The 23,309-nt window shown below is 46.8% G+C and overlaps 1 protein-coding gene across 1 annotated transcript in view; it reads right to left on the bottom strand.

Annotated features, from left to right (window-relative positions):
- Window positions 1-23,309, bottom strand: part of LOC119394536 (talin-2) — a 612,547-nt gene that overhangs the window by 264,772 nt on the left and 324,466 nt on the right. The window contains exons 25-27 of the mRNA XM_037661859.2: window positions 9,599-9,712; window positions 9,422-9,535; window positions 7,138-7,272 (exon numbers count right to left, since the gene is read on the bottom strand). Of these exons, the coding sequence (XP_037517787.1) occupies window positions 7,138-7,272; window positions 9,422-9,535; window positions 9,599-9,712 (363 nt within the window). The remainder of the gene's footprint in view (window positions 1-7,137; window positions 7,273-9,421; window positions 9,536-9,598; window positions 9,713-23,309) is intronic.

The raw sequence follows: 23,309 nt of genomic DNA, 5'->3' as shown, positions 1-23,309 counted from the left end.
ATCAGACGTGGTGAAAATGACCGTGTACCAGTTGCGCACGTTGAAAAGAAAAAACTTGCTGTACTTCCGTACATACATGATCTGTCCCACAAACTTAAGAGGGTAGGGCAACGTGCTGGCGTTAAGGTAGTGTTTTCCGCACCGGAGAAGTTGTCCAAGCTTTGCAAGTTTGCTTCGAGTGGCAGCCGTAATGGTTGTTCTGTGAAGCATAAAAAGCAGTTTGTGCCCTGTACCACTGGCGTGGTATACGTGATTCCTCTGTCCTGTGGGAAGAAATACGTGGGACAGACTGGTAGGTGCTTAAACGACCGTCTAAGAGAGCACCACAACAATGTGTACAACACGGTTCAGGGCCACTTGGGCATTCATTGTCGTGACTGTGGCTGCGCGCCCTTCTTTGAAAAAAGCGAGGTCCTGGCCAGGCATTCTTTGCAGTTGACACGCGAAATCATCGAGGCAGACTTCATCAGAAAGTTCGATAGCAGTTGCATCAGCTCTCCTTCGATAGCACTTTCATCTCATGAAATATCATATCTAAACAGACCATGAGTGATACGCCCGTGTGCGCAGTGATGGTTGCTCTATGTATAATGTTCAAAAAAAAAAAAAAAAAATCGTCAGTTGCCCCGGTTGTGGCGCATGTCAGCGAAGTGTATAAATGTTCATCCTTCCCTTTCTACCAATAAAGTGTTGTAAGTCAACAAATGATGTCAAGGTAGTCTGAACAGGTTACAGAACACTTCAGATCAAATGCTCTTCAAAGGATAGCACAGATTTTTGGGTTACAGCTTTGTTAGACAGGTTATACCAATCGTTTATTGTGTGAGGAAAGAAAGAATATTTAAAGGAATTGACTCTTTGCACGAAAGGCTTGACTGATTGTGAACGTCGGATTCTAGTTGTGCAACCTGTAGATGGAATCAAGATATGTGATGTGTTACACACGCATGAATAAACCATGCATGTGTAACAACAGAAACGATTTTTTGGTGACTTTATTGTCACCCTAAAAAAAAATCACAATTTTTTATATAGATTCATTTGAAGAATTTAAATCGGCAATAAAAAGCACGACGCAAAAAAATTCTACCCTCAAAGGGGTAAAGTTGTGAGAAATCGCAAAAAAATTGATTTTATGAAAATCACTTTCAATTTGTGTAACCATTTTTTCTTTCCCATTCCCAGAATATCTTCACCAAAAACTGCCTAGAAGTGCTTTTAGAAAGTTGTTGGGCCTGCCAAAATGGCAAAAATTGTTGCAGCAATCGCAGAAAAACAGCATTTTATGAAAAATAATAGCCCTGCATTGGCAGAACCGAGCGCCACCATCTTGGGTTCGTCACTTCAACTGGCTCCTCTTCTGAAAAACAAGGGCACAAAAAGCAAATGTCTAAAGGTCGTTTCAAAGCCTCCAATTGGCTGCGTCTGCCATGTTGCTCCTGCACACCTCGCCATTGGTCCGCTGCTGCCACCGGGGTGGGCGCATAGTCATATGTCTGCTGCTTGCACATCGCGAAGTCATGGCTGTCGAAAATTGCACTGCTTAATTGTGTGTTCGCACTCGTTATGTGTTCTCGGGTCAACATTCAGAATATCATCATCATCATCGGCCTGACTACGCTCACTGCAGGGCAAAGGCCCATGTTTCACCATTCCATCCAGTACTGCGCTTGTTGCGGCCACGTTATACCCGCAAACTTCTGAATCTCATCTGCCCACCTCACTTTCTGTCTCCCCCTCACACGTTTGCCTTCTCTTGGAATCCAGTCAGTTACCCTTAATGACCAGTGGTTATATACTGCCTACGTGCTACATGTCCTGCCCATGTCCATTTATATTCTTGTTGATTTCGGCTATGATGTCCTTAATACCCATTTGTTCCCTGACCCACTCTGCTCTCTTCTTGTCCCTTAAGGTTACACCTATCATTTTCCTATCCATTGCTCGCTGCGTCGTCCTCATTTTAATTGAATCCTCTTTGTAAGACTCCAGGTTTCTGTTTCGTAGGTAAGTGCCGGTAAGATGCAGCTGTTATATGCCTTCCTTTTGATGGATAGTGGTAAACTACCATTCATGTGTTCTCGGGTCGACAATCATTCAGAATATAGTTACACATTATAGTGGCAGCTGCAAGCGGAAGCTCAATCATCAGATTACGATAGTGGTAGGTGCTTGTCGAGAACATCACAAAAGCGCATCTCTGATTGGCTGGGATACTGCGTCGACTCGTCGGACACGCGGTTATAGGTTCAGCTCACCAGCACATTGCATCGGCCACCCTAACTGGACGCCAGGACGCAGACTCTCACGGGGCGACTCCTTGTACTCGCAACGAATTATTACGTACTCTGAAACCTCGGGCACCGCAGCCTTCCACACCACGTGCCTGCTGCTCAGTCGTGGCTAGGCCTCACTCTGCCAACGGGGCTGAGATGGGCAAGAACATCACGATAGCGGATATGCACAAGCAAACAAGCGGCAATTTGCTTTGTCACAAGCAACGAAACACATCACCTGCCAGCGCCTCGAAACCGCAGGTGGGCATTTCATGCGCCAGCAACCCATGAATAATCTCGTCCTGCAGCGCACGCTGACTGCTCGGAGCAGAGGTTGGCCATTCTGTATGCAGATTTTTCGTCCCTGGCGGTTAAGACATATTGCACATCGTCACCGAACTCCGCCACCCAGCATTCTGCGAGCTGAGCCGCCTTCTCGAAACCCGTGGCCAAGCACTTTGTGGTGAAATGAAATGCTGTGAATAAGCACTGGTGCTATCAAAAAGCACATTCCGGGTTTTATGTCCCAAAACCACAATATGATTATGAGGGGTGATGCAATTTAGGCACATTTTGTGCCATGCTTGATATCACCGCAAGCTTTTATGAATGTTCGGAAACAATGAATGCCTCGCAGACTACCGTTTCAGCACAGGCAAGGGTGATAACTGAATTTCTAGAAGCCAGAGGGCCGAATTTTAGTGTTATTTATTAAAATACTCAGAAATTCCTATGCTTCCAATGCCTTGGCTGGGAAGAAGGCATAGGCTGCCATGGTGAGAGCCAGACTTTCTTGGCATCCAACTGCCAATCGCACTTTGTTTGGTATTCTTATGTAACCAGTCCAAGGGTTGCTTATTGCCTACCATTGCTCACAACCAGAATTTGATTTTCTCGGTGTGACAACACCAGTTCGAAAGAGTGTCAACTCTTGGTGGCTTTGGACTTTTATGCGCTTATGTGGTCAGATTAGGTGACACTATAAGTAGTGATGAGATTGCAGAGACAGAGGGGTGTGTCCAGATAAGATCGAGCATGAGGTTCCGGTCACCATTCCTGATTTTGATTAAATTTACTGCTAGGCCTAGGCATTCGGCCCAGAACAACGGTTTAGAAGTTAGTTATGCGTAAAAAAATTTGTTTGCCTGAAAAAAAAATTTTGACCGCAAAAGACACCTTTCCACCAATTTCGCAATTTCTTAATTTTGAGCGCACCTAGGGGAAAAAACCGTGCACTTCTTGGTCACAATATTTATTGCCTTCAAAGAACAAGTGAAATGCGATCTTTTGAGTCTATTATTTTTCTTGCCTGCCAAAGCACTTTTGAAGATATGAATCACAAACATGGGAAATCACACAAAATACCTGTATTTGAAGAATTTATTGCTGCAAACAAGTTAAACTGAAGATAATAAAAATTGGTACATACTAACTTTGATATCTGCACTCTCTTTTAAAATAATTTCCGTGGTTTTATCATGCTCCGTTTCCCTCCATAATTGGGCTGAAACATAAGTGGTTTACCAAAAACACCAAAGTTTAAAATAGTTTTCTCAAAAAGCCCATTTTTTAATTTTTTTTAAATCTCTTTGATTGAAGTCAAGGACATCATCTACCATTTTGCGTTAAAAAAAGTTGCATTATTTTGGCTGCTAACTAGTTATAATGCGTCACATGTGACCGAGTCAGCCTAGCGGCCACGCCGTTCATTATGTGCTGACTATGTTTGTTATGTGCATTCGATTGTGCCGACGGCACAATCGTCAATTCGAAAAGTGATCACCCAATTGGGGAGCACTTTTATAATACAGTGTCGTTTCATCGGCGTTAAAGACGTCGTCAAACGAATACAAAGCAAGGCGATCCTTCAGCTCGCCAGAGAGGCACTCTCCGCATGCGGCTGTGTCTACGTACACTTTCTCGCCACAAATACTCTTAAAAGTCAGCCCGTGGCATTCTTTGGATCGCGACAGTCACCCATTCGACGCCGTGAATTCTTCGAGGGCCTTCTTGCTCGCAAGTTCCCTCGCTTTGGCTGCAATTATCGGCCCGCTCAATGGAAGGTTCCGGCTACGAACCTGCTTAATCCACATGACGAAGACATCTTCAAGTTGGGGATGAGCTGACATCCGCTTTCTGGATGGCTGGACTTTCTGCTTTGCATATCCAGCTCTGATAGACTCCCTGATGTAAGTCGACAGAGCGCTCTTTGTTATGTCATATTTCTTCGCAACCTCCGTTGTGCTGAGGACACCTCAGTCAACTCCAGAATTTCCATCCTCGCTTTCAGGTCCTTTGGTGGGTGATATGTGGGCCGGCTCACCATTATGCTCGAAAACGTGACGTGCACACTCGGAACTAGCCCAAATGTGTAGCAGCTCACTGCATAAGGAACGACGACCACAACGCCTGCTTTTCTGGCAGTGAATGCGCAGATGTGTTGTACATTCAATAAAGCTTGCTGTTTCTAAGTTGGTAGGAAAAAACAAACGGAACAATGTGTAGAATGCCTTATGCAGGCTTGGTTTTGCTATCACTGTGAGCAAAAACAATGGCGTACCTGGGTTGCTTCCAACCTTGAAAGAGTATTCAATGCTGAAAATACTGAAATCTTGAAAATGTGTCTTGTCATGCCAATCTATGTAATTTACCAGAGTTCTATTTTGTACTCATTAACCATGGATTCCCGTTTGTTTTAACACTTGGAGGGCCGAATTTTTTTTGCCAGATGTAATCCCCCAGGGTCGTTTTTGTTATTGCTGATTTGATTTCTTTGGGCACTACTTCGAAAGAAAGTTGTCATAGTTTGTTTAGGGTGTGATAAAGCGACAAAAAAATTGTGTTGTTATATACACATGGCTTATTCATGAGTAACAACAACAAAAATTTAAGAAAAAAGCTTATACGACTTTTAAAAAATGATGCGTTGTGATATAAATAATTCACAGATGTACAAATATAAGTTCACCAGAGCATGCCGCTCGACTCTCCTGCAGCAAAGCAACCAGCAGGTACTTTCATAGCGTAAGCTAACTGCATAGGTGAGCGCACTGAAGAAAAAACTGTACGGTTATGCATGCGTCAAAAACAAAACAAGTGAGAAACCTATAATAATCCATCGTCTTATTGCCAACGAGATGGAATTGGCTTTTGTGAGTCCCCAGAACAGGAAATGCAACCACGGTGGAATCATTTGTGTAAGTCAGCGCCTGCGTGGAAACATGTGTAATTGCGCCCTGGTGAGCAATAAACGGGAGTAACAAGCAGTCACCCTTTGAGAGACTGCCAACCGGACATCAATCAGTTTTGCGAGCACAAGAAGCGAGAACCACTTGAAGGACGAAACCGGATGCGCGAGAGATAGCTGCCGCACCGCTGTAGTAAAGCATTGAAAAAAACTGAGACGTCGGCGCAAGAAAAAAATTACACATGTTCCCACAGTGTGACAGCCCATGCTCATCAAGAGAAATGATCAAAAAAGGTGCGCTATTTAAACATACAAGTGACCCTTTTGGAGGTGTGTGAAGCAGTCCCAGAATGTTTCCAACAGATAAAAGTGGTTCTCCAGGGCTTGAATAACTTCTTTCCATCGCATCGATCCACCAAGCATTTAAGTTTCGACTGTCGTGGAAAGTTTCCTAAGACGACATTTGTCTATGCCACCGCGGTGCTTGTACAGGCAGCACAAAAGGGTGGAACGCTGACACTGATGTTTCTTTTAGATGGAATTATCCATGCAGAAACAGTTCTTTAAAGTGTAAACCAGAAACATAGAATGGAGACATTGATTATTTGTGATAAGGGCTACGAACACAATGCGATTGATGCCAAAAACCTGAAGGCGACGTTGACGCAGATGCCCGGGACTCAATACTGCGGGTTCACCCCGTGAGCCCCGGTGGGCACAGCATCAGTTAAATTTTAATTCTCAACTATGGCATCGCTGCTTGCATGATCATGAAACAAATCTTGGTAGCTGGGATTTCAAGTAGGTGAGCTTCAGAAAAATGTCACATTTTAGAAATGTAAAGCTTGTTCACCTTTCTTTTATACTTCCAGTCCTTGATTTTGCCGCCATTATTTGGGACCCCCCCATACGCAAACTAACATAAAAAAACTCGAGCGGGTGCAGCGGAAGGCAGTTCGCTTCATTTACAATAACTACACCCGTACCTCTGCAACTGAACTTCTAAAACAAGCCAACTTGCCTGCACTTATTCCGACTAAAATTGTTATTTCAATTTATCAATAAACATTACAATATTAACATATCTGATATAATTACTTTTTCTTCTTGGTATGCCACAAGACAGAACAATCACTCCGTTCAGCGTAAAAAACAATTGTTTCAACTATTCCTTTTTTCCAAGGACTGTGACTGAATGGAACAACCTGACTAACACCCAAGTTACTCAACGTTCCCCACCTTCATTTGCTGCAAACATCTATTAATTACCTTCATAATATGTATTTCTTTTTGCCGAGTTTTTGTTTATTTAGTTGATGTTTTGTATAAGGGCTATATTTGTATGCGCAATAACCTAAAACAATGTATTCATTTGCATAACATGTATTTGTTGTATTTGTACTTTTGAAGCAATGCCTTCTACCCTGTTTTGTTTTGTTGCATTTCTTCCATAATATGTTGTATTTCCACCCTGCTAAGATCCCCTACAGGGATTGCAGTAGCTGTAAAAAAATAAAATTTTAAGCATCTGTTTGGCACAAGACCAGCGCTGCAAGGTAAGTTCAACAATGGACATCAATTTCATATTTGCCTTTGGTGACCCATTAAAGACATGCTGAAGCAATGTCATGCTAATGAGTGAAACACTTGACAAAGACAGGAGCCGTCACTGACCTTGTCTAAGGCAATACGCAGGTCAGACATTGCAGATGACATCTGCTTGGTGGCATTGCTCAGCTGCAGAGCACAGGCCGGCTCCACAATGGTAGGCACACAGCCTTTGGATGCCGACACCATCTGGCTGGCCGGCTGTGATGAGACACAAAGGTTCTAACGTGCACATCAAGCTGACAGAAAAACATCATGCATGCCCTGCACCTCAGTCTACAAAGCATGAACTCGCATTTAGCAGCAACTCTGGAGCAAAATCAAGACTTCAGGTGATGAGCTATCGCGTGGTAATGAACTCACAGCAGTGGCTAGATTATGCACAGAAGGCCCAACTTCACTCTGCATGCAATGTTTGTACATTTACATGTTTTGAACATGCTCTAGACCTGTGAGTGTTTCTGACAGCTGTTACAAGGTGTGGGGATTCGAGGCACGCCCGTAGCCTTTGCGCGGGGATTTGCCGTCTGCTGACCCATTTTCTCCCCGTTCCCTCCCGCGGCGGCAATGTGGCGCCATCTTGCGCCATGCACCGCCGGGTTCTCGTGGTGGCGCTGTACGCGATCTCAGAATTTGCGAGATTTCGGTGCACGCTGGGACGGCTCTCTCTCTCGCTCTCCTGGGCCAGCGAACGGTGAGGTCACGTTTTCCTTGCACTCCGACGTCCCCTTTGGGAATCGCCGGACTGTAGCCTGCCTGGGTGCCTTGGCATCCTTGGCGGGCGTGTTTACCGTTGCGCTAGCTTCTGTTCCGTACACTAAGCCAAAGGCGGTGCCAAGTGTTCGTGCGTGGTCGTACCACGCTGAGCCGGACTTGCCGGAGGCCCACGTGTGCGGAGATTTGCCCTAACTCTCGCGACCAGGCCCAGTGGTCATCGCGAGAGTGCGCAGCATAGCCGCTCAGGACCGTTTCTCAAGCGGCGTGTCAAAGCTCGCCATTGCGAGCTGCGACGTGCTTCGCGGAACCCCTTTGTGTATTCCGTCCGCCTGCGGGGGCCCTTTGCTCCCCGCGTCCCGGGAGCGGACGTTGTGCTTCGTTGGGGTGCCGCCGAAAGTCAACTTAAGTGTTTGTGTGTTGTATTTGATCGAACACGGTGTCTCTGTCGCGCGGCGTTCGGCGCCCTCGTTAGCGGAACGCGCGCGGAGCGGTGCGCGTACGTAAGCAGGCAACGGCACACGCGGCCCTGTGGCTCGCTAAGCCTGAACCCGCGGTGGTCTCTACTTCGGTGAGTTTTGAGGCTACCACAAAGGCCGGCATTTTCAAGTAAGCCATTGCACTGGATTTCGAAAAAATCTCCATAATTAGGAGTTGAGCATTACGGAGATTTTGCAATACGATTTCCTTTACTAGCCTCTTTTTTTTTTTGAGACACATGCATTAGAATTACTAGTACTTGAGAAGCGTGCAAACTTGAGCTTGTTGGTACACATTCATAGTAAAAAAACAGCGCAAAAACACAGGGATGAGACAGAGGAAACAGGACTAGCGCTGACTACCAACAAACACATTTATTTTTGCGGTGCAAATATATACGCTTCTGGAACAGGGAAAAGACGGAAGGGAGAGGATTTTCCTAGCACATGCGCACCTGCCGTGCTTTGTCACCGAAGCGTGGAACGCTTAACTGCAAAGATAGTTAATCTCTTTGTCAGTTAGTGTGATAGAAGGGGAGCTGATACAAGAGTGACCTGCCACGGCTTCATATACTTCGTTGGTACGATTATCACGGTACCATGTGGCAGGTCACTCTTGTATTAGCTCCCCTTCTATCACACTAACTGACAAAGAGATTAATTATCTTTGCAGTTAAACGTTCCACGCATTCGGTGACAAAGCACGGCAGGTGCACATGTGCTAGGAAAATCCCTTCCCTCCGTCTTTTTCCTGTTCCAGAAGCGTATATATTTGCACCGCAAAAATAAACGCGTTTGTTGGTAGTCAGCGCTAGTCCTGTTTCATTTGTCTCGTCCTTGTGTTTTCGCACTGTTTTTTTACTATATACTAGTACTTATTTTGTGCTCCCAACTGCTAAGGCCTCTGCTTCTAGTTGCAGCACTCATATGCAAGTGGCTTTTGTTGCTTTAAGCAATTATGGACAGTGAAATTGCTGCATTTAGTATGAGGCTTGGGAAAACGCACCCCACATTGATGTTCTCAAGTTTGAACCTGCAGACCTTTGCTGCTGGGCTACAAAGCAGCAAAATCGCTGACAATTTGTTTGTTTCTGGGGTAGGCATTATTGCCAAAATGAGGCTTTACGTAGCATTTGCTCTTGAGGAATGTGACCAACCGGGATAAGTTCTTGACACGAGGTGAGCAGCTTGTGGTGAGCCATAGGACTGTCCGGTTCAGCCACGGTGCCCTTGATGCCCTGCACCACTCGAGGGATGACACCAGCCACGTCCTGCACATCAGTGGACATCAGTGACGGCAACTCTGAATGTCAGCAGAAACTAGAGCCACTCACCCGGCAGCTGCTCATGAGCTCTTCCTGAAGCATTATGTTGCTGTTGTAGGGACCCGAGTTCTGAGCTGCCGCAATATTCTGTGTCGCAGCTGAAGATGCGTGACGCGCAGCATTCTGAAATGAGGGTGCCACATGTAAAATCTTTCTACAATAGCTGCTCACGTGTGAACTTGTCAAAAATAATAATCCACAAGACCTCTGACATCTTCAGTTACATTGCGTCAAGGAACATCCTGAAAACAAGCATGCAATATGCAGCCTTTTCCAATAGAGCGGATGCTCTCCCCAGCTGCACCAACACTGTGAGGACATGGTGTCTGTGATGGATAAGGTTCGGGTAATCACGGCAACTTAAATAATTGTTGCCGAGACTGACGAAGACATTTGCAGCTTGAGTTATAAGGCTTTAATGCCACAAAAAAATGATGATGAAGCTTGGCGCGTTACAAGGAAACAGCGAAGAACTGCCCTAGCTATGAGCACGACACACATTCTTGAAGGACTTAAGGTCCGACCCTCAGCGTAGTCCCCCACTGCACTACACAAGATGTGTAACACGTCATCGTGTGACGGTCGAAGGCGGATCAGTCGTCGCGTCTTACGCCGACAGCAGCGATGACTCGGGCATGGTCGGAGCGGAGCGTGCGGCAGAGCCGATGTGTGGCAAACACGTCCCGGACAGGCCCAGGTCTGGAAAACGCCCGGGTCCGAGCACAACGGACCGGCGCCGGCTGCTGGAGCGCCCGGTTGATGGGAGCGAGGCTCGTGCGGTCAACAGGCACAGGTAGGCTTCGGGACCAGGACCCGACGAGCGCTTCACCTTGCGACTCCTTCGTTCGGTTTCCGTTCTCGAATGCCCCTCGTCGTCTTCCTCTTCTATCTTCCCCCCATGGCTTGGCTTGACTTAGACAACACGATTCTGCTTTTCTTATCTCATCGTCGCCTTCGTCGGCGCACGGCACAGCACAAACCCACAAACACCGCACACCAGATGAGCCTACCGCGCACATCATGACAGTGTCAAAACTTGGCAGAACCAGGTGTCAGATAAAGAAATAATCTGAGTGCCAAACTCTTTTAATCTAGGGGCGAAACATTTAATCCTAGTACCAACATATTTAATCTGAACACCAGCGCAAATGGGCCACTTGCCAGTGAGTTTAATCCAAGTTCCACTCAGTATAATCCATACACAAAAAAACAAAGGGTTTGCCAGTCTGAATGTTGAAACAAGGTAAACATGAGACAATAGGAATAATCTTTTTTGCCACTGCATGCTAGTGCATATGACATATGGTGCTGTGATATAGGAGACAATGGCTTAAGTTTTTCCATCGACGCCAGCATTTGCCACTCCCCTACCGGAGAAAGCAAAGTTAATCTGCTGGGTATGACCGACACTCCCCTCAGCTCCCATGTACTTGCGAAGCTCACGTTGCATGTGAAATGTAATGTCGCCTCAATGGAGGACTGGGTCTCCTCAATGGAGGACTGGTAATTGCGTTGACTGCCATAACAGCACTGTAAACACGAAAGGGTTGATTCCACCCGTAAAATTCTACTGATTCCCAAATAGAATGATCCAAACAAGCAGATGACTGGCATGGCTTACTGAAGTGTGAAGTGCACTGAACAAGGTAAACAAATTTTGTTGCATGCGCTAGCAGTGCATGGTCGGAGTTGACGTGTGCAGAGAACATGAGTATCTGCACAAAGCATTGGACATAACCAGAGTTCATTCCTGCTTCACAACTGCGCTGTTCAATCGAGTTACGGGGTGACACACATTCGTGGCCCGGTTGTGCCGGCATTGAAGCAGAAATTACTACACTGCGTTGAAACTTGCGTCTTTTCACCAGTAATCAAAATCAATACAGTGTGGCACGGAGCCAACTTACACATTTCAAATTGATGACAAAGCTGCAGCCATTGATGATGACCTACGGAGGCACATGTGTGACTTCAAGAAGCATTTGCAACAATGCATTGATGTAAATGGAGGCCATCTGCCAGATGTAGTTTTCAAAAAAATGCAATTGGTAGTAAATAAATGACATACTTGGTCCTAATTCTAGACACCTATTTTTTCCCTGCTTCGCTGTATAATATGTCAGTTGACTCTTTGCCATCCTGTATTTATGCAGCTGCACCTATTCTATATCATAGGGGATGTACTAGCGAAAGGCGTGTACACGTCATATTTGTGTTGTGCGGTGATATATTTTGTCTATTTACACGGTGCCGATGGAAATGTGTGGTTGCCAACAATGATGACGTGGATTTGTAGCAGATATATTTTGTGGGAAACTGCACAATCCTGTCTCTTGGAGTCAAATGTAGTGAACCTGGTGCCCTATACTGTCTTCTCTCATTCTTCTTCCTCGTTCTCAGTTGCGCCACAAGTATTTCGTAATGCAAAAAGCACGTGGGCCTGCCATTACCTTCTTTGCATCTCCTGCAAGGCTGTGCAGACTTTCGCCACACTGCAGCTACAAAAGGAGTCCTCAGTTACGTGGATCTTCTTTAAATGCCTCATGAGGCACAGAACTCACGAAAACACGCGCAGTGAGCGTGCAGTCGACCGGGAACTCCAGGCAGCGTGAAAGGGAAAGTGGAGAGGTGTACAGAAGTGTCACGAGTTTTATCTCCACATACAGCAGCACCGCAGTGCCCCTTTGCGGTACCGTTCTCCCATATTTTCCCCGAACTTCTTGGTGTCATACCTTAGAATTGAAAAAGCAGTGCGGTTTAATTCCATGGTCGGGTACTAAATGTATACCCCCATAGAGCACATGGCAGGAGTCTAAGCGCTGAGTCAGTTTATGCCTCATCACTATTGCAGAATTTCGGGTCATCATGAACGCATCTGGCAGAGATTCACGTCGTATGCCAGCAGACGGCATTAAAGCTAATTTTCGCAAAACAGTTCGAAGTCCTCTGCTCAGTGTGGTAAGAGTGGTGGTCACCTACAAACAATAATCACCCACTCTTGAAATCAAAGAATAACTATATAAAACCAATAACCATGCATCAAAGGAGATGCACATGTTCATGTAACAGACAACGCTGTGTTGCTCAGGTGCGGTTGCTTCTAACACGCGCATTTTCAGAGGAGAACATTTGAGACGAGAAGTGAGTTCTGCTTGTAGCCATGGCTGGCTGCAAGCGAGGACCACATTTCAAATATCCAAGCAAACATTGTCAAAAAAACAGCAGAGTGTCCGTGCTAGACAAGGCAAGAATTGTGGACATGTACAGGTGTGGTGGTAACCTAAAGCAACTGGCGGAAGCACTGGACATCAACATCAATACAGCAAAGTCTACTGCCACGACCGACAAAGAAATGTCAAAGTGAGGTGGTGGTTCTAAAAAACAGTTTGGAGATGAAGTCGTGAATACTCTAAGACGTATTGTAGATGAAAACTCTACATTTACTATAAGACAGATAAAGCAGGCGCTGGAGAAGGAAATGCCCGGAATAACAATCAGTACAAGAACAGTTGATTGCTTGTTGGATGCCGACAGCCACTCAGTGAAGCTGGTGACACACAGGCCCGCTGGCTGCAACCGTAACGACGTCAAGCACAGCTGTAAGCTGTACGCCAAGTGGCTGCAGTCAGATGGACTACATGTGGGCCGGCTCTATTTGGACAAGACGTACTACAATATCTGGTGTTCCAGGAACTTTGGCAGGGCAACTAAAGGGCAGCCAGCTGTCCACACGATGACGACAAAAGAAGCAAACTTGAATATTGTAGCATGTATGTCTGCAAATGGTGTTATTCACTGGACAAAGTTCACTGGGTTGTTTTGAACAATTTCCTCAGCGATGTATCAGCCCAAGTGGAACGAGGGAACACAGACACAGAAGCTGTGTTCATTTCTGATGGTGCACCTACTCATGCTCTAGCAGAGCAGACAGCGTTGGCAAACTCAATGCACTCTATCAAGCGCCTGCCAGCGTAGTCCCTTCTTCAACCCAATAGAAGAAGCATTCTCAAAATTCAAGTCGCACATGAAGGCCTACCTAAGCAAACGCCCTGATCTAGTATAGGTGACACAGCAAGGTATGACAAAAAAGGAGCACAGGCGTTCTTTTCTGCTGGACGCAGCTCAGCCCTCCATGCAGCAGATACAGCGCGTGGACTGTGCGGCCTTTGACCGGCTGATCTTTTCTTTTGTGCCTGCAGCACTGCGTGAACATCACATGTGAACATCCGTTTCCAAACCCTAGGAGACAATGCTATTCTAGTAAAAAAAACACCATGCCTGCGCTGAAAGCGCAGCACAGCCACAGCGAAAGCTGGAACAGCGGCGTTTCTAGAGCCCGTTGTAAGCTCTCTTGGGGCTACTAATACAAGTAGACTAGCAAGGTACCCACTACGCCATAAATCACAATTTTTGTGAAGTTGGGAAGCACCCACAATGACATTATTCGTCGTTCTGTGGAGAAGCGAGGCACCAGCTACACGTCTGTAAGGCATTATGTGCACTTTGTTGACGCGACGACTGATGACCATGAAGAATTATGGCTCAGCCTTTTGTAATGGGTTGAAAGCTTTAAACGGCCCACCAGTTACGTAATTCGCATTGCGTGATGCCCGGTCGCTATTTCATGCTCCCACCATGCTATACAGTCGAACCCACTTATAACGATCCCAGATATAACGATCTATCGGTTATAACAACCATATTTGGGTGCACTTACGATTTTCCTATGCTAACCATTGAAGCTGCGTCCACATATAGCGAACATTTTTCAAAGCCTCCTACTTTTACAACAAACACTTCAGACACGGTCGCGGTAAAAATATGGTGCACACGAAGCGAAAAAAAGTTAAAACATGCCTTCTAAAGCGTGAAAGGGGCGCGCACTCGCACGTGCCCCGCTGCAGTTTACTCGCGACTAAGTACCCAGATCGGCGAGCACCGCACGCAGATTTCGGACGCTGCGAGCAAGGTCGCTCACTTTCCAGACGTTTCTTGAGTGGCAGAATGGCAGTGAGGAAAAAAAAAATAGTGGGCAGCATGAAGCCTTGCGGTCAGCTTTCGCAGGTAACCTTTCCTGACGCCATTCTCTGCAGCTACGACCGCCTGCGATGAACCAAACAATGCCTTGGAACGCAAGAAGGCATAAATGCAAGGAGTGATAACCGCGATAACTTTCCATCGCAAAAAAGGATCACTGCGTCCCTAAACTCGTCGACGCCACAATGTGCCGAGAAAGGTCGTCCGTATTATTGGTAACGGCATGCAGAGACCGGTCAATCGGTGATTACGACTTCCGCGCGATTGCGGCGATGCCTTCGCGGATAAGCATCAGAAAAGAGCGAAGGCGAGGTGGTGGCCGTCGATGAACATTATGACTTATAGCGGACAACCTTATCACAGTCATCTGTAGATATCTGCTCGGCTGCGCGTGTGGCGTACGCCGTACACTTGCGGATTGACGGCGGTACGAGCGCGCCATGCTGCCGTTCGCCGCCGCCGCGTCGTGCGAGACCGCTTTAAAGTGCGCGTCGCTTTGTAGAAACGAAAGTAGCTCGCTGTTGTTGAGCGGCGCAGGCACCGAGAAACGTCGATGCACTGACAGCCAGCGTATACTGCGTGTTTGACTAGGTGACAAATCAAGTGCGCCGCGCATCGTCGTGCAGGGCCGCGAGAGCATCGCGGAGACGAGTGCCCGTTGCTTGCAAAATGCTTGTTTTCGCCGCGTTGAACGAAGAGGCTACTCGCCGCAACCGTGCACGGTCCGGAGTGAAGCAAGCACGAAAAACGTACAAGCGCGTGAATACGGCATCCAGCAAGCGGCCCGGCAGTGACTCCGCGAGCCGAGTAAGTGACGCGCTCCACGCAACTAGTCAGGGACGATCGGCTCCACATAGCGGTACCGCGCTTCGGTCAAACGGTGTCAGCTCATTGCAAAGGCGGTTAATTCACTCGTGAGCACGCAGCGGGCGTCGCTTCACGACGCGAAAAGGCTTAGCTTGTCACCGAAGGGGTTGTTAGCACTTTAATAAAAGTGCAATGAAAAAAAAAAACGGCTTGGCCGCTAAGCGCACGTTTTTAAGGGCGAGTCCATATACAACGAACTACTGATATAACGACCACTTTTCGCGATACTTTCGAGTTCGTTATAAACGGGTTCGACTGTATAACATACATTGACGCTGTGAGAAAGAGATAGAGAGAGGGAATTAACTTTATTGAGACCCTGAGGAAATGGATCATGGGCTTATGGGCTTCCTTCGCAACCAATACAAGTGCACTTGCGAGGAATCCACTACGCTTTAAAGCATCGTAATTTTTGTGAAGTAGGGAAGCAGCCACTATGGCATTTTTCATCATTCTGCGGACAAACGTGGTACCTGCTAAACCAGGGTGTCGGAACGAAATGTTTTTCGTTTCGGTTGTAGTTTCGTTCCACCGCAGAAAGTTCCGTTCCGTTTCTGTTCCGGAATGAATAAAAAAATGTTCCGTAACGTTTTTTTTTACGCAAAAATTTGAAGTTAAGGTAATCATAAAAAACATTGGATTTGTGATGTACTTACTTGCCCTCCTCTTTGGAAAGTGGGACAAGGGTAAAACATATTCTTCAGAGGAGCGGAAGCAACTCTACCATGAATTCCTACCAACTTGCACAAAGCAGTATTAATTTCAAAGTCATAGTATTTATTTTCTCAAAAGACAAATACGATTTTTTTTAGTGGGCTCAATGCTTTGTGCAGAAGAACCGACATTTGGGCGAGTTGGATTCCGTTAAACATGATGAGTGGTTTTCAGCGCAAATGACGAAACACAGAGAAGAAGGAGAAACACAAACACCAGCGCTGTATCACAACTAACTTTATTAGCAACGAAACCACACATTTAAAGCACAACCTATCCCATGTGGGCACACGTCGATGACGCCAGACCAAAGATACAGTACAAAGTCAAAGGTGTAACTGTAAACATAATGTATCACGAGGCAAAACAGTTCAAGAAAGCAATCTCTCTGTCATGCAAGGTGATAGACGGCACGCTTACACACCTAGGGCCTTTTTTGATGATATAAAACGCCCCCATTATCTCCCTGGCGGCCAGGTCCGCATGCGCGAAGATACATACGGTGTGTTGAAATATCGGTGTGCATGCATGTTCTGTGGAATGCTTAGCTAAATGAGAATACGGATTGCCTACCAGTGAGCGCTTATGTTCCATTAGTCTAATATTCAGGCAACGGCCCGCTTGGCCTATATATATGTGACCACATGAGAATGGGATTTGGTAAACAACGCCCACTCTGCATGAGACTACCGGAGATATGTGTTTCACCTTGCACGTTTTTTTATTATTTGAACCTGTTCTTTTGAGATAATGGAGGCGTTTTATATCTTCAAAAAAGGCCCTAGGTGTGTAAGCGTGCCGTCTGTCACCTTGCATGACAGAGAGATTGCTTTCCTGAACTGCTTTGCCTCGTGATACATTATATTTACAGTTACACCTTTGATTTCGTACTGTATCTTTGGTCTGGCGTCATCGACGTGTGCCCACGTGGGATAGGTTGTGCTTTAAAATGTGTGGTTCCGTTGCTAATAAAGTTAGTTATGAGACAGCACTGGTGTTCGTGTTCCTCCTTCTTCTCTGTGTTTCATCGCTTGCGCTGAAAAACACTCATCATGTTCAATGCTTTGTGTCAAGGGAGTGAGCACGATCTCAGAAGCAGAAAAGGATCGCCAGGCCAGCGCGGAACATGCAGCACAGTCACAGTGAAAGCTGGAAGAGCGGACTTTGTAGAGCCCATTATAGATTCTCTTGGGGCAACTAATGGGATCTTCGGCCGGCGGCACTCGTGGCGTTTTTTGCGCACTCATGCAGTGCCGCACGTTCGTTTGGTGACCACGCGCATGGTGCCGCACGTTCGGCTGGGCCGGCCACGACACGAGTGCACGCCACCACGCCACCGTGGAAATCGACGGTGGAGCGTGGTGCAGTCCCGTCGTTCAGCACACGCTGGCTGACAACGCGGCGACGTTCCATCAGTGCAGGCGCAATTTACAGCTGGCGCTGCAGCAGAACACGGCCGAACTGCAGGTAAAACGTGCGTGGGCTGTAAATCATCCGGCCGTGCTCACACAAGGCTACTTTTGCTATCGGGATTTCACCGGAGAGCGAAGACGATGCAGAAACTGCTAACCTTCGTCGAGTTTGTGCAAAACTCATGCACAAAAAGCACGTGGGGAACAGACGAACACACGCTGGATGCACAGCGTCTCGCAAGCGTCTCTAATCGTCTGGTTTTCCGTCGTTTGCACTCTTAATCCCAGCACTAATCCGCCGTTGCAAAGTGGCGTCTGCTGAATTTCGACTGCTGTGCTCGTACGCAAAAGTACGCAAAAACACGTTCCCAAGGTCGAAGCTTGGTGACGTATATCGTGCAGTACAACCACCCTACTAATTCCCACAGGGGCAGTTCTTCCGCTACCTGTAGTATTTGTATGGTCAGCATGTTTGAACGAACTGGTGATGTTTTATAATGTTTAAGCTTAAATGTGTTAATGTTAAAATGACGACATAGCGTATTTTTATGCTGAAAAAAGTGGTACTCAAGAAGACCAAGCAGTTTTGCCATGCGTATGGAGCAGTCGTGAATATGGAGAAAACTAAGATTTGGTTAATGGGGAACAAAACCCTCTAGATGTGCTGGTATTAGTTAAAACAGCGCACCTCTCGGGCACCTTGTGCCTTTGCATCGAATACCGAACACTGGGCCGCACTGCTCGTCAGCACTGACGCTTGTCAAGCGCGCCTCGCAAGCATGGATGGGGTGAAGAGAACTTTATGTGTTCGCCTCTGCGCAGGTATGCAGTGTCTTCCTTGTCGCAAAGGTTATTTACGTGTGCCAGGTACTAAACTGCTCGTGAGATAAATATCAGGCTGTGCATAGAGTATTCGCCACTTTCGTGTGGGGGTATCAGTGCGAACCAACGCACAGGGATAATGCATTTGCTGGGATAATGCATTTGTTTGTACACTAACTTATGCCTCGGTTTGTAGTAGGCGCGTTGCTTATAAATGTACTGTGCTTGTAATCAGCCAAGTCATTTTAAAAATACTGCTTTATTGTTAAATTCGAGGCTCTGACTTACTAATGTTTGAAGTTTGAAAAACAGCACATAGACGAAACGTGCTCTATTTTCGGAAAAAGACGTAATTCCATTCCCATTCCATTGCACGCAGAAGGCGCTTAATTCCATTCCCATTCCATTCCTCCAAGCGTTGTCCCCATTAAATTCCCATTCCACTCCGGGGGGGCGAAAATGTGGAATGATTTCGGAGTCATTTCAATTCTGGAGTGGCAACTCCGCAACACTGGTGGGAAGCATTAAACCACACCACTTTGCGCTATTAACATTGTGTGGTGACTGGTTGTTATTTTACTCTTCTGCCATGCTATATTGCATATGTGAACACGACTCCTTGCCCCACATGACGCCTCTATAGAGTATTTTTGCGAAGGAGTTACAAGCACCAGTGTGGCACTGTGGTAGAAGACCCGACGCAGAGGGTGTGGGTTAAAATCCCATCCGATCGTAGAAATTTGTTTCTCATTCAATTTTTTCTTATTTCACGCGATAGCGGTCACGGACACCGGCGGCGACGGCAGACAACTATGGCGCCAAAATCAGCTGTTGTGATCTCATAACATCTTTTGCTGTAACAAACTTCAGCGCCGACAGTGCCCTCTCCACTTTGGCCTGCGTGACAGGTGCGCTAAAGTCCAGTTGCGTTAATATAAACATCTCTGGTTGCCACTGTTTTCGTATTTCGCACAATTTCAACATTGCTTTGGAATTCCTGCATGAGGTACGCGCTAATACTGTACCCTGAGATATGCTCACATTGCACGAGCTCAGTTGTTCCAGATCGCAAAGTTTTCTCGTGAACCGAAAAACGATTGAAAAAGTTTCGGTTTCACTCTGGAACGAAATAGTATATAAAGTTTCATTTATGTTTTCGTTCCGGTCAAAAATATCGTTTTTTTCGTTTTTCGTTCCGTTCCGACACCCTGCGCTAAACACCTCTAAGGCATTATGTGCACGTTGTTGATGCTGTGCCTGATGACGATGCAAAATTATGGCAGAGCCCTTTGTAATGGGTTGGAAGCATTCAACAACCTACTTGTTGCGCAATTCGCATTGTGTGACGCCTAGTTACAGAATTCGCGTCGTGTGAAGCCTGCTTGCTATTTTACTCTTCTATCATGCTATGTTAAATTAGTAATGTGGTTCCTTCCCACCATGAAGCCTGTGTAGTGTCTGTTTGCAAAGTAGTTTCAAGCACCGGCATGGCTCAGAGGTAGAATACTGGGCTCCCACGCTGAGGGCCCAGGTTCGAACCTTGTTTCATACTGGAAATCTTTTCTTTATTTCGTTTTTTTTTCTTATTTCGCGTGATAGTGGTTACAGACACCGGCGGCGGCGGACAACGACGGCGCCAAAAACGGCCGCTGAAATGATCTCGTAAACGCTTTCGCTGTAATACTTACTGTGACCTGTGCTGATGTTCTATTCTCGAATATTTGGAGTATGCAAAAATATTGTTGTAATTTGTTTTACCTTCATTTCATTGTCGCTTCATTTAACACTACGTCCGAGGTTTTCCATCTCTTGGCATCCATTCCATAGCTCCAACTGAACACACATTATCTGTCCTTTGCATTATGTGACATGCCCGGGAACGGCAGCATTGCCGGTGCAATTCAACTGCAAACACGTTTAGCTACCAAATGTTCTTTAACTTGCTCGTAATAAAGAGCACACAGATGCTCCCCTCAAAGTGATACCACCGGGGCCAAATTTTATTCTGCAATCTTGTGCTTAGCAGAGCACTCCAAGCACAGCTCAATCAAACTGGGGCCGCAAATTATTTCTTAAATAATAGCAGTCACTACAAATATTAGTGCTGTCATCTACTTTTCGATTATTATACTTCATATGTGAGAACGGTACTTTATTGCAGTGCCGTTTTCATGCCCCACATTGCCGTTTCTCGCGTATCTTGTTAAAATGGCTGATTGGGTGAGTTGGTGATTCATGATACTTAGAAATACGAGTGCGTAACTTAAACAGGGACTTAGGAAGACAAGGACAAGTGCATTGTCCTTGTCTTCCTAAGTCCCTGTCCTTGTCTCTCTAAGTCCCTGTTTAAGTTACGCACTCGTATTTCTAAGTTCTTGCGTATAGATTAAATTGACTGACACTTGAATTAAAACTGTTGGCGATTAAATTCAACATGGTGGCACTTGGATTGAATTCACTGTCACACGGCTGGCGCTTGGACTAAATGTGTTGGCGCTAGGATTAAATTTTTGCCACATAGATTAAACAGTTTGGCGCTCAGATTATTTCTGTGACACTAGGATTTATTTAGCTGGCACTTGGATTCAATTCTTAGCACCCTCTGCTGCGTCACAGGTCTGACTGCCGCCTTGGCCAGTTGCTTCGCAGCCGCTGGGGACTGAGGGCCGAGGGTTAATTGGTGTATTCATGTGGGAGGTAGTGGCCAAGTACTACACCAGGGTGGCCAATCCTGCTCTGGTGAGGGGGTCCATTGCTGGCTGTGGTTGCCAGTGAGGCTGCACCCCTGGCCTTCTTACACAATTCCATCATCACGCGGATCATCACACCGGACAGGCCGCCATTGGAATCTGAACTTGGCTACGTATAACGCTAGAACTTCATCTAGTGAGGCGAGTCTAGCTGTACTATTAGAAGAATTAGAGGGTGTTAACTGGGATGTACAGTGGAACCTCGTTAATGCGTACCTGCCGGGAACGCCGCATAACTACGCACTTAACGGTAGTACGCATTAACCACCAAGCAAAAATTTGCATCTCCTCGCGTACGCCATCGCCGCCAGCAAAGAAATACAGTGCCACCAGCAAATATTGCCTAAAGTACCCACTGCAAAGCCTTTTCTTTCTTTTTGCCAAACTGGGGAAAAGATTCTGGTACTCTCGCACGACCGTCCGATAGCGCGCGGTGGCGACGCCAAGGAGCATTTCGGAACTATTACAGGGTCCGGTATACGCAGTGACCGACGTAGCGACAGAACGGACAGCGTCGGCTTTCCGCGATATATGTGTGTGCGTCTGTACCGCGATCTGCTACTAAATGAAAACTGACACAGTTCCAGTGAAACGCTGTACGGCTGCGTGGAGCCGATCGTCTCCTGGCTAGTTGCGTGCAGCGTGTCGCCTTCTCGGCTCACGCCGTCACTGCCGGGCCGCCGGGTCCGCTTGCTGTACCGCACGCGCGCATTTGTCGTGGGAGTGTTCTTCGTATCCACTTCGCTCCAGACAGTGCACGGATGCGGCGATGAGCACAGATGAGCTTGTTGAGATGACGAACTTCCCGCAAGCGATGCGCACTCCGCGACGCTCTAGCGGTCCTGGCAGCGGACGGAAGCGCGTGTGGGTGGTCGCCCAATAAAAGCGTGCAGTATGGTTACAACAGCGCTACGCTTGCTGAACCGTACGCGTGCGTTTAGCGTGATAGCGTCAATGCAAGGAGGTTTCTCGTCGCTTACGACTAGCAACGCTCAACTCCGCAACAACGAGCGGCTTTCGTTTCTACAAAGCGGCGCGCGCTTGAACACGGCCCCGCACGAGGCGGCCCAGCGCGTTCAGGTTGTCGCCTATTAAAAGCGTGCAGTAGGCTTAAAGCAGTGCTGCGCCGCATGCGTGCCCGAGCAGATATCTGAAGATACTTATTGTGATAAGGTTGTCGGCGATAAGTCATGCTGGCGCGTTCGTCGGTGGCTGCTGCCTCACCTTCGTTCTTTCCCGATGCTTACCCGCAAAGGCGTCGCCGCAATCGCGCGGAAGTCGGAATCAGTGATCGACCGATCTACGCACTTCTCGAAAATGCACCTTTGGCGGCACATTGTGGCGTCGGGAAGTTCAGCGGCGCAGTAAAATTTTATGGCACAAAACGTTATCGCGGTACGCAAGGTACGCACTAACCGGTAGGCGTAGGGCGAAGCACTACGGCTTAAGCGGTCAGCGAATGCATTAAGCTCTATGAGACTCGGTCGGGGATTCGTCGCAACTACGTTTTAACCGTTAGTACGCTTAAAGCGGGTACGTATTAACGAGGTTCGACTGTAATAGGGCTCAGTGAGGTTAGGAGGCCACAGGAGGCTTATACAGTGCTGAAGAACGGACACATCCTATGTTATCGTGGCTTAGCTGACAGAAGAGAACTAGGGGTGGGGTTCCTCATTCATAAAAATATAGCTGGCAATATAGAGGACTACTATAGCATTAATGTGAGGGTGATATGTATCGTATCCCTCACCAGCGTTTGTTCTAAACTAATGGAGCACATTCTACATTCACACATTGCCAATTTTCTGTCATCTCTCAACTTCTTTCATCCTAACCAGCACGGGTTTCGCAAAGCTCACTCTTGCAATACTCAGCTCGCATTATTCCTGCATGATGTACATTCTAACCTGGATTTGAACATCGCCACCGATGCTCTTTTTTTGGACTTCGAAAAAGCCTTCGATAAAGTATCGCACATTCTTCTCATGCATAAAGTTTCGCACCTAAACCTACACCCCGACACAGTTAATTGGATACGTGAATTCTTGACCGATCGCCTTCAATTTGTTTCAACCAACTCATTTTCCTCGTCTCTATCCCCTGTTTTATCTGGTGTGC

This window comes from Rhipicephalus sanguineus, chromosome 5 (genome assembly GCF_013339695.2).
Source record: "Rhipicephalus sanguineus isolate Rsan-2018 chromosome 5, BIME_Rsan_1.4, whole genome shotgun sequence".
NCBI lineage: Eukaryota > Metazoa > Arthropoda > Arachnida > Ixodida > Ixodidae > Rhipicephalus > Rhipicephalus sanguineus.
This window is presented reverse-complemented; position numbering and strand designations above follow the sequence as displayed.